The 14,697-nt window shown below is 40.0% G+C and overlaps 2 protein-coding genes across 2 annotated transcripts; both read left to right on the top strand.

Moving 5' to 3' along the window:
* The first annotated feature begins 288 nt into the window (after window positions 1–288).
* Window positions 289–5,473, top strand: LOC139063869 (mesothelin-like protein). The gene is made up of 16 exons (XM_070546788.1): window positions 289–431; window positions 564–690; window positions 900–1,112; window positions 1,246–1,416; window positions 1,557–1,703; window positions 1,823–1,872; window positions 1,973–2,105; window positions 2,756–2,838; window positions 2,929–3,055; window positions 3,313–3,503; window positions 3,594–3,684; window positions 3,840–3,957; window positions 4,329–4,510; window positions 4,720–4,875; window positions 5,014–5,141; window positions 5,293–5,473. Exons 1-16 carry the CDS (start codon window positions 289–291, stop codon window positions 5,471–5,473), a joined length of 2,241 nt encoding a protein of 746 aa, XP_070402889.1.
* Window positions 5,474–5,548: 75 nt separating this feature from the next.
* LOC139063868 (otoancorin-like) lies at window positions 5,549–14,276 on the top strand. Its single transcript, XM_070546787.1, has 25 exons — window positions 5,549–5,580; window positions 5,649–5,782; window positions 5,871–5,965; window positions 6,284–6,622; window positions 6,742–6,932; window positions 7,019–7,110; window positions 7,262–7,392; window positions 7,821–7,945; window positions 8,078–8,204; window positions 8,414–8,626; window positions 8,760–8,930; window positions 9,071–9,217; window positions 9,337–9,386; window positions 9,487–9,619; window positions 10,270–10,352; window positions 10,443–10,569; window positions 10,827–11,017; window positions 11,108–11,198; window positions 11,354–11,471; window positions 11,840–12,021; window positions 12,231–12,386; window positions 12,525–12,658; window positions 13,166–13,299; window positions 13,387–13,481; window positions 13,800–14,276. The coding sequence occupies exons 1-25, from the start codon at window positions 5,549–5,551 to the stop codon at window positions 14,193–14,195; spliced, it is 3,687 nt and encodes a 1,228-aa protein (XP_070402888.1). The 3' UTR covers window positions 14,196–14,276.
* The last annotated feature ends 421 nt before the right edge of the window (window positions 14,277–14,697 follow it).

The raw sequence follows: 14,697 nt of genomic DNA, 5'->3' as shown, positions 1-14,697 counted from the left end.
AACCATAATCCTTCCAAGAGCTGACACAAGGAGCAGCAGAAATCTATTTTTTTTCTTTCTAATCAATGATATAGAGTATCCTTGTAGCCAATGATGTTCAATTGTTTGTTACAAGGCTTCAAAGAAACTGGTTATCAATTCATTTCAAATACTCTGTTAAGCAAAGTGCAAGGTACATTGACACAATTTAATTCTTACCTTATTTTGCCCTTGGTTTTAGAAGTTATTTTCACAAAACCACGACCCTTAACGTGGTGAAACGTGTTGGTGCTTACCTCTTGTTTTACTATGCACTTGTGTATAAAGGCTGAGGTGTTTTGGGAAGACCAAGCTAATCTGGAGCTTTTCAACAACTCGACAATTGCTGTAGATGTAAGAAATTACTACATCACTCAGCTGTTTACAGTCAACCCAAGCTTCAGCCTGTTCAAGTAAGTACCCAGCGCGGGATACAAATACAAATACAAATACTGCTATGACAACTGAACCAAAGACACATCTTCTGTCAAAACTACGTAGAAAAATGAATATGCATAAAGATAAATGTGTCTTTCTCCATCTAGGCTTTCGGGTGTTTTGTTGTGCTCAACTGACATCCCGAGTGCTGTGTATATGTCGCTAAATGAAGCTAACACCATGGCCATCCTGGACATGAGGAATGAATTTTGCAATGGAATCGAGGACCCTCAGGTACTAGCCTCAAAGTGTTCCTAGACAGAACTTCACCTGAGTATAAAAGTTCTGCTCAGCGATTGGCTCCATTATCTTTGGAAGTGATAGTCTCCTGACACTGAAGCATCCACAAACCTCCTCGCTAACTCTTTGCTAAGAAAAGTGATTGCTCTGCCATAGATGTGTAATCAGCAATTTTCCCAATGCTTTTAAATTGTACTTCATAGGCATTTGCTGTTTTGGCATCCAACATCAAGACCATCACAGAGGAAATCTTTGTTACACTTGGGGGAGCTGCTTCAGGCCTGAGCAACACTCAGATCACTTCAGTACCTCCAACGGTGCTGATTTCCTCGTTGTCCACTTTGGGTTCAGTGACAACCTGGGGCCAGGACCAGGCCAACATCATAATCCAAAGCATAACCTCCTCAGGCTACCAGGTAGAAGCTGTGAAGCAGGGTCTAACTTGACTAATGAAATGTGTATTTGGAAATGTGTCAGTAAATGAAGGAACGCACCAATAGTTTGCAGTTTAAAGGATAAGGTTCTAATGGATGAAAATGGAATTGACAGATCAACAGCGCAGCTGTTCTGGAGTCGCTCGGCACTCTTGTTGTTGGGGTACCCTCAGCTTTGCTGGAGAAAATCCCAGCTTCTGAACTTCTCCACGCCTCCAGGAACCCAGCTTTTGTTTCCAGCATGCTACAAGCTCCAGAGCTTCTCCAGGAGACATTTGTCACAAAGGTATAAAGTGTGCCTGTTATAATAGAAAAAAAAATAGGACAAAAAATCTGAATCCAACATGAGAACATGATTACTTTGATAACAGACTCAACTCCTTTTAGCAGAAGAATAGCAATGACATGAATTTGACTACTCTGCAGATCATTTCTGTGGACACAAGACTAACTGAAGTGGTGCAGAATGTCCCAGATGCCTTAGCAACTAAGATCCCACCGTCCCAGCTGGTGTTTTCTGAGGGGAGTCCAAACATCAGTGTGATAAACAAAAAGTCGTGGACAAAAGATCAAGTAAGTACTTTGCTGTTACTGTACATGAAGAATAAATTAGCGCGTGATGCTGATACCATGTTTCACTTAAATTTGAACTACACTTTGGCTAAGAACGTTTATCTCTCCTTAATTTTCAGGCCACTATGTTCCTTGGGACTTTGGTTGAAAGTGATTTTGACACTGAGCAGTAAGTGAACTAGTCTAGCAACAAATTCTTATGGAAATTGTTTGTTTTTGGTTTCCGTTTTTACCTAAGCCAATAATTAATTATTTGGCTTTCCTGTTAGGCTCTCTACATCTGTGCTGCAAGGGTTCACATGCACATCAGTCCAGAAAGTGCCAAAAACTAAAATCAAGCAGCTAATTCGTGCTTGTAGGCCGAGGACCGGAAGGAGCAAGGTGGAACTGACAGAGCCACAGGTAAATTCCACTTTTATTTGATAAACCATTTTGCCGACATTTGCTGACAGCCTAATTTAGTTTTTTCATAAAGACTCTGGTTCACATAAAACACAAAATGTCTGAACTCCTCTCTGTGCTGAACTGACATTGATAGGACCTCTCCACAAGACCAACCAACAGCCAGATAAAACAGGCAAAGTTAAGAGCTCAGCCATCTTACATCCTACAGAGCCCACATTGTAGCTGCAACTGAACATATTTTTTTGTTAATTGCCTGGATGGACATTCCTAAGCAGAGTACATCCTGCCATATTTGTTATGCCTTTGTGCCTAGCTCTTTGCTTAGCATTGGCTGTTTAAAAAGATTTTACAAATAAAGTTAGCTTGGCTTAACGTGTTGCCTCCATCCATAGGTCACAATAACCTTTGGGCCTTTCTAGCTCTAATAGGTTTTACGTGAATAAATATGATAACATTATTCCTTTTTGTTTGCATTAGTTTCTGTCCTACTCCTTTTTTTAGCAAATAAATGAATAAAATGTCAGACCACACTGGGTATCAAAGGACCATAAGCCTCAGGCATTGGAGTTATAACTATCCCCCGGTTTATAAATATCTGTGTTTTCATTTCACTTGTATAACATTGTTTATTGTCACATGACCTACAGCTGACCTGCATGTACAACCTGATTGAAGAAGACCTCGATCAGAACTTCATAGATTATCCTTCAGACATGCTTCTATACTTCAGGTAAGTGTGTACCGAATCCAAGGTGCTTCTGATTTAAAGAGTGAACACTAGTGCTCTGATTTTCTCACTTTTTTCAATGCATTTTAACAGAATCCAGGATGTCCAGGAAAGCAACTGTAGGTCCTACTTTTCTGCACTTGGAGCTGCAGATTTTTCTGTGGCTTCCAGCCTTTTGAATAAGGGACAACAGCTGTTTAGTGAAGCCAGGACCTGCTTGGTGAGTACCAAATAAGAAAAAATAATCAAAGTGAAAGGCATCTCTTATGGCTCATGACACTCTCCAAGGGGAGGTTTCTTGGAAGCAGTCCAGTTGGATAGACAGCCTATCAAAATCATCAATTTATCAACACTTGCTGTTAATTGTTTCCAAGAATATTTCTGAAACTACTGAATGCTGAGTGAATGTCCTTGTTAGAATGAAATATTAATTGCATGAAAAAGTTGCGCAAAAACAACTTGTTTTCACCTCTATAGGGTATAAATGGGTTGAGCTTGAGCAGAGACCATTTGGACGTTTTGGGGAACATGGTCTGCACTCTGAACAGTTCTTACATCCAGAACTCTGATCCTTCGATCCTGGAAAACCTCAAAGCCTGCACGGACCTTTCTGAAAACCAAGTAGCTGCTATGGAGACTCTGTTGCTATCTGGGGAAACCCAATACGGGTACGAAACCAAATGTTTCAAATTGATGCCCTGTTTTGTTTTAGCAAAGTGTTGGTCCAAATTTCTTATGACTGTGCCTTGAATCATTAGAACTGTTGCCACCTGGAACCAGCAAACACTAGAAGACCTTGGGATTCTTCCTCTGTACTTCACAATAAACATCTGGAGCACATTCACAACTGTATGTCTTCCTTTTATCCTTTCTTTCTTCATAGGTTTTTGGTTTAATGATAATAAACTGACATCTCTCAAACTAAAGAAACTTACTTTTGTCTCTTTGGATGAAAAATCATTTTCCTATAACTAGTTAATTTTTCTTTATTTTTTCTTTTGCAGACAATAAGAATGCAGTTCCTCAAGGGCTTTGTGGCAAAACTAAGGAAAGAAAACACTCAGAAGACAAAGCTCGAGAATCTGTTTAAGCAGATCAGTCCTGCAACACCACCAGCAGAAGGTAAACTCTTTCAATTCGACTACATGCACTTGAGTCATCCCAGTTGTCAAACTGAATTGGGACAATTTTTATCAATTAAGATGTTTTATAACAGACATTCTGACGCCAAGTCAAACTAATAAAAACGATCTGTCAGTACATGCTTGGGAGAATGGCACATATAAAGAACTCGCTAACTTAACATTAAGCTCAAGCAGTGTGTAAATGCTCTAACATACAATGGCTTTCAAGGAAATTCTATTAAAAATCTATGTACAATAATTTCATCTGGAAAATTGTTGTCTTGTGAAATTGTACCAAAGAAAAAAAGAGCTATTTTCTTCGGTCTTGGCCTTTACAGTGCTCTCACAAGCTGTTTCATATTTTTAAAGTCTGCACAGCAGGCAGCATCACCCAGGTGACTGTTAGCGACCCCGCCTTCCCATTTGGCTACGATCTGACTCAGTTTGACCTCTGCCTGGACATTCCTGCTCTGAAAGAAAACCTCTTTACCATCTGCTCCAAAGTGGATGACAATGACTTCCAGAAGATTATTCTGAAGAAACTCAACAAGGTAAGGAGGGGATATTTGGCAACAAAATGTGTTTGATGACCTGAGAGCCATACTCCAAAGAACTGGATAAACAAAGTCAGGGTTTATACTGACATGGAAGTTGTTTAATCAATCTGGATTTGACAAATATGCCCAATATTGTTTATGTACTTGGGATTTTAGTTCCAGTTCAGTACTTAGGTGCATTGTTACATGTTGTGTACTTCCAGGCATACCCATCTGGAGTCTCTGAACAGCAAGTCCAGCTACTTGGTTCGGTGTCTCGTGTGGCAACACATTCTGACATCTCTAACTGGAACATCACTACGATTGACACCTTGGCAGCTCTTATGAAAACTGAAGATGGAACCTGGGAAACGGCACAGGTAAAATGATTGAACTGAATAAAAAATACAAAAACATTTAAGTTACTCCTACTTGTGCATGTGTATAACTTAGTTACTTGATGTGTTTCATGTTTAGAGCAAAGAATAATTTAGTTACTTGATGTGTTTCATGTTTAGAGCAAAGAAATCATCACTAAATACCTGCAAACATCTGGAAACTCCCTGGGTAGCACTGAGCTGAACATTATTGGCTCCAACGTATGTTCATTGGACCTCAGTACACTGACCACCATCACAGCAAACAGGTTGGTGCCAGCATGTATACATTCAATATTTTCTTTTATAAATCCAAGTTTGGTTGCAAAGTAACTGGTGTAGGAGGGAAACCCAGACATCCCACTGCCTAGTAACCTTTTCCAATTCCTCCTGAGAGGTCCCGAGGTACTTCCAAACCAGATACAATATAAAATCCTGCCAGAAAGTTCTGGCTCTGCTCCGAGGTCTCTCCCCATTGGCTCATGACACTCTCCAAGGGGAGGTTTCTTGGAAGCAGTCCAATTGGATGCATGGCCTACTGCAACTCACTCCTTCTGATGGGGTGCAGGTGCTCTACTTTGAGCTCCCTCCACATGGCTGACCTTGTCTATAGTTTAGTCAAAGTGGCTAAAGCACCCCAGCTCACAACATTCTGCCCTAGAAACCTTGAAAAGGCATGGCTCTGCATCTTGAAACAGCTCCGTACAGGTCCGAAAATCCTTTCTGAAATACTATGATGTAACAGTGAGGGACACTTTGTTTGTTTATTTTGTCAGTGATGCCAACTTTCTGAATGTGGCTACATGTTCGGCTGAGCAGAAGAGAATCCTGTATGACATCAGCAGCACCTCATTCAGCTCTTATCGTGCCCACTCCACTGACTTTTACAATGTTATTAAGAGCTACTTAGGTAAGAAAACATTGCTCTTGTATTTCTAGCTATAAGGAAATCAACTGTTTTCCTAATTAAATGTTTTTTTTTTCTATGATGATGATAGGTGGTGCGCCGTTGAGTGACATTGTTGCATTATCAACACAGAACATCAGCATGGACATCAATATTTTCAGGAGTCTGGATATTAATGTGATAACTGTAAGTATACATGTGTAAAAAGGACGGCACTGTCACAGTAAAAACTGTCTGGCAACAATACTGTAGCTGCAGTAAATGGAAATGAGTTTTAGGTGGCCTCTGTGAAATACACTTGAGTGACATAGTAAGAAGGTACACTGTGCTTATCTTGGACTTTTTATGTTCATAGTTTATCATAAAGCCCAAAGTTGCACTCACAATCCTATGGATCTGTGTTGGACTTAAAATCAATTGTGACCATATTTTTGAAATGTCGTTAATTGTAAAAAAAATCTAGGACAAGTCTATGATTAATTTCATTTCCCTTTGAACACACAGACTTTGACTGTGACCAATGTCCAAGGCCTCATGGGTGACCAGCTTCAAGATCTGAAGTTGTTTGAGAACGATACTGTGATTCAGACCTGGGTGAACATGCAGACTCAGTCAGAGTTGGACACACTGGGTGTGGGCCTCATCAACAGCAGGACATACCCTACAACTGCACAACCCGCAACAGACAACACTGCAACTAGTGCTTCTGGAACAGCATCACCAGATTCTACAACTAGCCCTGGAACCGATTCAACACCTGCTTCTACCATGTCCGATGTCACCATTTCAGCTTTCTGTGCCATGTACAGCAACTACAGCTACACTGTTGCCTTCCTACAAACTGTATGTATCTCACCTAAAGAAATGAAGACAAATATACAATTATCCACATCTCATTGAGTTTCTTACACATGATGATCTATGTCAGTTGATGGTGTGTTTTGTTTCTACGACCCCTTTAGGAAGTTGTTTCTGATGAGATGAAGAAGATGATCCTCCCTTGTGTTTGGAAAATGGCTCTGAGTAGCAACGTGACATCTGAGGTGAATTTGTGGTTTGATGTACTGTTGAAGAACTACCTGAGATTCCTCACAAGGAACCTCATCAGCCCCATCGAAGTGCAGAGCTCCTCATGTCAGGCCTTCCAAAAACTGTGAGTCTTTCTCTTCACAGAGTGATCAAATTAAACAGAAGGATTGAAGGTGTAACTCAGTTTACATGATCTTTTTCTTTCAATAGGGTGTTTTATATGGGAAACAATTTCACATACAACAGTACAGAATTTGGACCGGAGGATGTGTACAACACCATAAGGAGCTACTTGAGCACTGGTATGATATATATATGTTTTTATTATTATTAGTGCAATGTTGGATAGATGTGTGACAAATTATGTTGTCATCAGACATGATTATGGCTATAAAATATAAAAGAAGAAACCCTTTTACTGATTATGCTAAATAGCCATTTCTTTCTCCACAGGCTCTGGAGCCAGATGCTACAATCCCAGCGACCCAGAACTCAACTCTACCTCCTGGTTTTTCAACTATATTGGAAGCTTTGTGAAATTTATCATTCTGAATGACCTCACCAGCTTTATCTCTACATCCCAGGTTTGTGTTCACATCATCTTTAATATAACACTTTTGAAAGTTTATACTCCAACACAGGACAAAAGTTAACAAGTCACTTCCCAGTTTCAAATCTATTTGCAAAGCTGTTCAAACATTCCTCAAACCATAATCCTTCCAAGAGCTGACACAAGGAGCAGCAGAAATCTATTTTTTTTCTTTCTAATCAATGATATAGAGTATCCTTGTAGCCAATGATGTTCAATTGTTTGTTACAAGGCTTCAAAGAAACTGGTTATGAATTCATTTCAAATACTCTGTTAAGCAAAGTGCAAGGTACATTGACACAATTTAATTCTTACCTTATTTTGCCCTTGGTTTTATAAGTTATTTTCACAAAACCACGACCCTTAACGTGGTGAAACGTGTTGGTGCTTACCTCTTGTTTTACTATGCACTTGTGTATAAAGGCTGAGGTGTTTTGGGAAGACCAAGCTAATCTGGAGCTTTTCAACAACTCGACAATTGCTGTAGATGTAAGAAATTACTACATCACTCAGCTGTTTACAGTCAACCCAAGCTTCAGCCTGTTCAAGTAAGTACCCAGCGCGGGATACAAATACAAATACAAATACTGCTATGACAACTGAACCAAAGACACATCTTCTGTCAAAACTACGTAGAAAAATGAATATGCATAAAGATAAATGTGTCTTTCTCCATCTAGGCTTTCGGGTGTTTTGTTGTGCTCAACTGACATCCCGAGTGCTGTGTATATGTCGCTAAATGAAGCTAACACCATGGCCATCCTGGACATGAGGAATGAATTTTGCAATGGAATCGAGGACCCTCAGGTACTAGCCTCAAAGTGTTCCTAGACAGAACTTCACCTGAGTATAAAAGTTCTGCTCAGCGATTGGCTCCATTATCTTTGGAAGTGATAGTCTCCTGACACTGAAGCATCCACAAACCTCCTCGCTAACTCTTTGCTAAGAAAAGTGATTGCTCTGCCATAGATGTGTAATCAGCAATTTTCCCAATGCTTTTAAATTGTACTTCATAGGCATTTGCTGTTTTGGCATCCAACATCAAGACCATCACAGAGGAAATCTTTGTTACACTTGGGGGAGCTGCTTCAGGCCTGAGCAACACTCAGATCACTTCAGTACCTCCAACGGTGCTGATTTCCTCGTTGTCCACTTTGGGTTCAGTGACAACCTGGGGCCAGGACCAGGCCAACATCATAATCCAAAGCATAACCTCCTCAGGCTACCAGGTAGAAGCTGTGAAGCAGGGTCTAACTTGACTAATGAAATGTGTATTTGGAAATGTGTCAGTAAATGAAGGAACGCACCAATAGTTTGCAGTTTAAAGGATAAGGTTCTAATGGATGAAAATGGAATTGACAGATCAACAGCGCAGCTGTTCTGGAGTCGCTCGGCACTCTTGTTGTTGGGGTACCCTCAGCTTTGCTGGAGAAAATCCCAGCTTCTGAACTTCTCCACGCCTCCAGGAACCCAGCTTTTGTTTCCAGCATGCTACAAGCTCCAGAGCTTCTCCAGGAGACATTTGTCACAAAGGTATAAAGTGTGCCTGTTATAATAGAAAAAAAAATAGGACAAAAAATCTGAATCCAACATGAGAACATGATTACTTTGATAACAGACTCAACTCCTTTTAGCAGAAGAATAGCAATGACATGAATTTGACTACTCTGCAGATCATTTCTGTGGACACAAGACTAACTGAAGTGGTGCAGAATGTCCCAGATGCCTTAGCAACTAAGATCCCACCGTCCCAGCTGGTGTTTTCTGAGGGGAGTCCAAACATCAGTGTGATAAACAAAAAGTCGTGGACAAAAGATCAAGTAAGTACTTTGCTGTTACTGTACATGAAGAATAAATTAGCGCGTGATGCTGATACCATGTTTCACTTAAATTTGAACTACACTTTGGCTAAGAACGTTTATCTCTCCTTAATTTTCAGGCCACTATGTTCCTTGGGACTTTGGTTGAAAGTGATTTTGACACTGAGCAGTAAGTGAACTAGTCTAGCAACAAATTCTTATGGAAATTGTTTGTTTTTGGTTTCCGTTTTTACCTAAGCCAATAATTAATTATTTGGCTTTCCTGTTAGGCTCTCTACATCTGTGCTGCAAGGGTTCACATGCACATCAGTCCAGAAAGTGCCAAAAACTAAAATCAAGCAGCTAATTCGTGCTTGTAGGCCGAGGACCGGAAGGAGCAAGGTGGAACTGACAGAGCCACAGGTAAATTCCACTTTTATTTGATAAACCATTTTGCCGACATTTGCTGACAGCCTAATTTAGTTTTTTCATAAAGACTCTGGTTCACATAAAACACAAAATGTCTGAACTCCTCTCTGTGCTGAACTGACATTGATAGGACCTCTCCACAAGACCAACCAACAGCCAGATAAAACAGGCAAAGTTAAGAGCTCAGCCATCTTACATCCTACAGAGCCCACATTGTAGCTGCAACTGAACATATTTTTTTGTTAATTGCCTGGATGGACATTCCTAAGCAGAGTACATCCTGCCATATTTGTTATGCCTTTGTGCCTAGCTCTTTGCTTAGCATTGGCTGTTTAAAAAGATTTTACAAATAAAGTTAGCTTGGCTTAACGTGTTGCCTCCATCCATAGGTCACAATAACCTTTGGGCCTTTCTAGCTCTAATAGGTTTTACGTGAATAAATATGATAACATTATTCCTTTTTGTTTGCATTAGTTTCTGTCCTACTCCTTTTTTTAGCAAATAAATGAATAAAATGTCAGACCACACTGGGTATCAAAGGACCATAAGCCTCAGGCATTGGAGTTATAACTATCCCCCGGTTTATAAATATCTGTGTTTTCATTTCACTTGTATAACATTGTTTATTGTCACATGACCTACAGCTGACCTGCATGTACAACCTGATTGAAGAAGACCTCGATCAGAACTTCATAGATTATCCTTCAGACATGCTTCTATACTTCAGGTAAGTGTGTACCGAATCCAAGGTGCTTCTGATTTAAAGAGTGAACACTAGTGCTCTGATTTTCTCACTTTTTTCAATGCATTTTAACAGAATCCAGGATGTCCAGGAAAGCAACTGTAGGTCCTACTTTTCTGCACTTGGAGCTGCAGATTTTTCTGTGGCTTCCAGCCTTTTGAATAAGGGACAACAGCTGTTTAGTGAAGCCAGGACCTGCTTGGTGAGTACCAAATAAGAAAAAATAATCAAAGTGAAAGGCATCTCTTATGGCTCATGACACTCTCCAAGGGGAGGTTTCTTGGAAGCAGTCCAATTGGATAGACAGCCTATCAAAATCATCAATTTATCAACACTTGCTGTTAATTATTTCCAAGAATATTTCTGAAACTACTGAATGCTGAGTGAATGTCCTTGTTAGAATGAAATATTAATTGCATGAAAAAGTTGCGCAAAAACAACTTGTTTTCACCTCTATAGGGTATAAATGGGTTGAGCTTGAGCAGAGACCATTTGGACGTTTTGGGGAACATGGTCTGCACTCTGAACAGTTCTTACATCCAGAACTCTGATCCTTCGATCCTGGAAAACCTCAAAGCCTGCACGGACCTTTCTGAAAACCAAGTAGCTGCTATGGAGACTCTGTTGCTATCTGGGGAAACCCAATACGGGTACGAAACCAAATGTTTCAAATTGATGCCCTGTTTTGTTTTAGCAAAGTGTTGGTCCAAATTTCTTATGACTCTGCATTGAATCATTAGAACTGTTGCCACCTGGAACCAGCAAACACTAGAAGACCTTGGGATTCTTCCTCTGTACTTCACAATAAACATCTGGAGCACATTCACAACTGTATGTCTTCCTTTTATCCTTTCTTTCTTCATAGGTTTTTGGTTTAATGATAATAAACTGACATCTCTCAAACTAAAGAAACTTACTTTTGTCTCTTTGGATGAAAAATCATTTTCCTATAACTAGTTAATTTTTCTTTATTTTTTCTTTTGCAGACAATAAGAATGCAGTTCCTCAAGGGCTTTGTGGCAAAACTAAGGAAAGAAAACACTCAGAAGACAAAGCTCGAGAATCTGTTTAAGCAGATCAGTCCTGCAACACCACCAGCAGAAGGTAAACTCTTTCAATTCGACTACATGCACTTGAGTCATCCCAGTTGTCAAACTGAATTGGGACAATTTTTATCAATTAAGATGTTTTATAACAGACATTCTGACGCCAAGTCAAACTAATAACGATCTGTCAGTACATGCTTGGGAGAATGGCACATATAAAGAACTCGCTAACTTAACATTAAGCTCAAGCAGTGTGTAAATGCTCTAACATACAATGGCTTTCAAGGAAATTCTATTAAAAATCTATGTACAATAATTTCATCTGGAAAATTGTTGTCTTGTGAAATTGTACCAAAGAAAAAAAGAGCTATTTTCTTCGGTCTTGGCCTTTACAGTGCTCTCACAAGCTGTTTCATATTTTTAAAGTCTGCACAGCAGGCAGCATCACCCAGGTGACTGTTAGCGACCCCGCCTTCCCATTTGGCTACGATCTGACTCAGTTTGACCTCTGCCTGGACATTCCTGCTCTGAAAGAAAACCTCTTTACCATCTGCTCCAAAGTGGATGACAATGACTTCCAGAAGATTATTCTGAAGAAACTCAACAAGGTAAGGAGGGGATATTTGGCAACAAAATGTGTTTGATGACCTGAGAGCCATACTCCAAAGAACTGGATAAACAAAGTCAGGGTTTATACTGACATGGAAGTTGTTTAATCAATCTGGATTTGACAAATATGCCCAATATTGTTTATGTACTTGGGATTTTAGTTCCAGATCAGTACTTAGGTGCATTGTTACATGTTGTGTACTTCCAGGCATACCCATCTGGAGTCTCTGAACAGCAAGTCCAGCTACTTGGTTCGGTGTCTCGTGTGGCAACACATTCTGACATCTCTAACTGGAACATCACTACGATTGACACCTTGGCAGCTCTTATGAAAACTGAAGATGGAACCTGGGAAACGGCACAGGTAAAATGATTGAACTGAATAAAAAATACAAAAACATTTAAGTTACTCCTACTTGTGCATGTGTATAATTTAGTTACTTGATGTGTTTCATGTTTAGAGCAAAGAATAATTTAGTTACTTGATGTGTTTCATGTTTAGAGCAAAGAAATCATCACTAAATACCTGCAAACATCTGGAAACTCCCTGGGTAGCACTGAGCTGAACATTATTGGCTCCAACGTATGTTCATTGGACCTCAGTACACTGACCACCATCACAGCAAACAGTATCAGGTTGGTGCCAGCATGTATACATTCAATATTTTCTTTTATAAATCCAAGTTTGGTTGCAAAGTAACTGGTGTAGGAGGGAAACCCAGACATCCCACTGCCTAGTAACCTTTTCCAATTCCTCCTGAGAGGTCCCAAGGTACTTCCAAACCAGATACAATATAAAATCCTGCCAGAAAGTTCTGGCTCTGCTCCGAGGTCTCTCCCCATTGGCTCATGACACTCTCCAAGGGGAGGTTTCTTGGAAGCAGTCCAATTGGATGCATGGCCTACTGCAACTCACTCCTTCTGATGGGGTGCAGTTGCTCTACTTTGAGCTCCCTCCACATGGCTGACCTTGTCTATAGTTAAGTCAAAGTGGCTAAAGCACCCCAGCACACAACATTCTGCCATAGAAACCTTGAAAAGGCATGGCTCTGCATCTTGAAACAGCTCCGTACAGGTCCGAAAATCCTTTCTGAAATACTATGATGTAACAGTGAGGGACACTTTGTTTGTTTATTTTGTCAGTGATGCCAACTTTCTGAATGTGGCTACATGTTCGGCTGAGCAGAAGAGAATCCTGTATGACATCAGCAGCACCTCATTCAGCTCTTATCGTGCCCACTCCACTGACTTTTACAATGTTATTAAGAGCTACTTAGGTAAGAAAACATTGCTCTTGTATTTCTAGCTATAAGGAAATCAACTGTTTTCCTAATTAAATGTTTTTTTTTCTATGATGATGATAGGTGGTGCACCGTTGAGTGACATTGTTGCATTATCAACACAGAACATCAGCATGGACATCAATATTTTCAGGAGTCTGGATATTAATGTGATAACTGTAAGTATACAAGTGAAAAAAGGACGGCACTGTCACAGTAAAAACTGTCTGGCAACAATACTGTAGCTGCAGTAAATGGAAATGAGTTTTAGGTGGCCTCTGTGAAATACACTTGAGTGACATAGTAAGAAGGTACACTGTGCTTCTCTTGGACTTTTTATGTTCATAGTTTATCATAAAGCCCAAAGTTGCACTCACAATCCTATGGATCTGTGTTGGACTTAAAATCAATTGTGACCATATTTTTGAAATGTCGTTAATTGTAAAAGAAATCTAGAACAAGTCTGTGATTAATTTCATTTCTCTTTGAACTCACAGACTTTGACTGTGACCAATGTCCAAGGCCTCATGGGTGACCAGCTTCAAGATCTGAAGTTGTTTGAGAACGATACTGTGATTCAGACCTGGGTGAACATGCAGACTCAGTCAGAGTTGGACACACTGGGTGTGGGCCTCATCAACAGCAGGACATACCCTACAACTGCACAACCCGCAACAGACAACACTGCAACTAGTGCTTCTGGAACAGCATCACCAGATTCTACAACTAGCCCTGGAACCGATTCAACACCTGCTTCTACCATGTCCGATGTCACCATTTCAGCTTTCTGTGCCATGTACAGCAACTACAGCTACACTGTTGCCTTCCTACAAACTGTATGTATCTCACCTAAAGAAATGAAGACAAATATACAATTATCCACATCTCATTGAGTTTCTTACACATGATGATCTATGTCAGTTGATGGTGTGTTTTGTTTCTACGACCCCTTTAGGAAGTTGTTTCTGATGAGATGAAGAAGATGATCCTCCCCTGTGTTTGGAAAATGGCTCTGATTAGCAACGTGACATCTGAGGTGAATTTGTGGTTTGATGTACTGTTGAAGAACTACCTGAGATTCCTCACAAGGAACCTCATCAGCCCCATCGAAGTGCAGAGCGCCTCATGTCAGGCCTTCCAAAAACTGTGAGTCTTTCTCTTCACAGAGTGATCAAATTAAACAGAAGGATTGAAGGTGTAACTCAGTTTACATGATCTTTTTCTTTCAATAGGGTGTTTTATATGGGAAACAATTTCACATACAACAGTACAGAATTTGGACCGGAGGATGTGTACAACACCATAAGGAGCTACTTGAGCACTAGTATGATATATATATGTTTTTATTATTATTAGTGCAATGTTGGATAGATGTGTGACAAATTATATTGTCAT

Source organism: Nothobranchius furzeri, chromosome 18 (genome assembly GCF_043380555.1).
Source record: "Nothobranchius furzeri strain GRZ-AD chromosome 18, NfurGRZ-RIMD1, whole genome shotgun sequence".
Lineage (NCBI taxonomy): Eukaryota > Metazoa > Chordata > Actinopteri > Cyprinodontiformes > Nothobranchiidae > Nothobranchius > Nothobranchius furzeri.
Note: the sequence above shows the minus strand (reverse complement) of the source record. Positions and strands in the feature narration are given on the sequence as shown.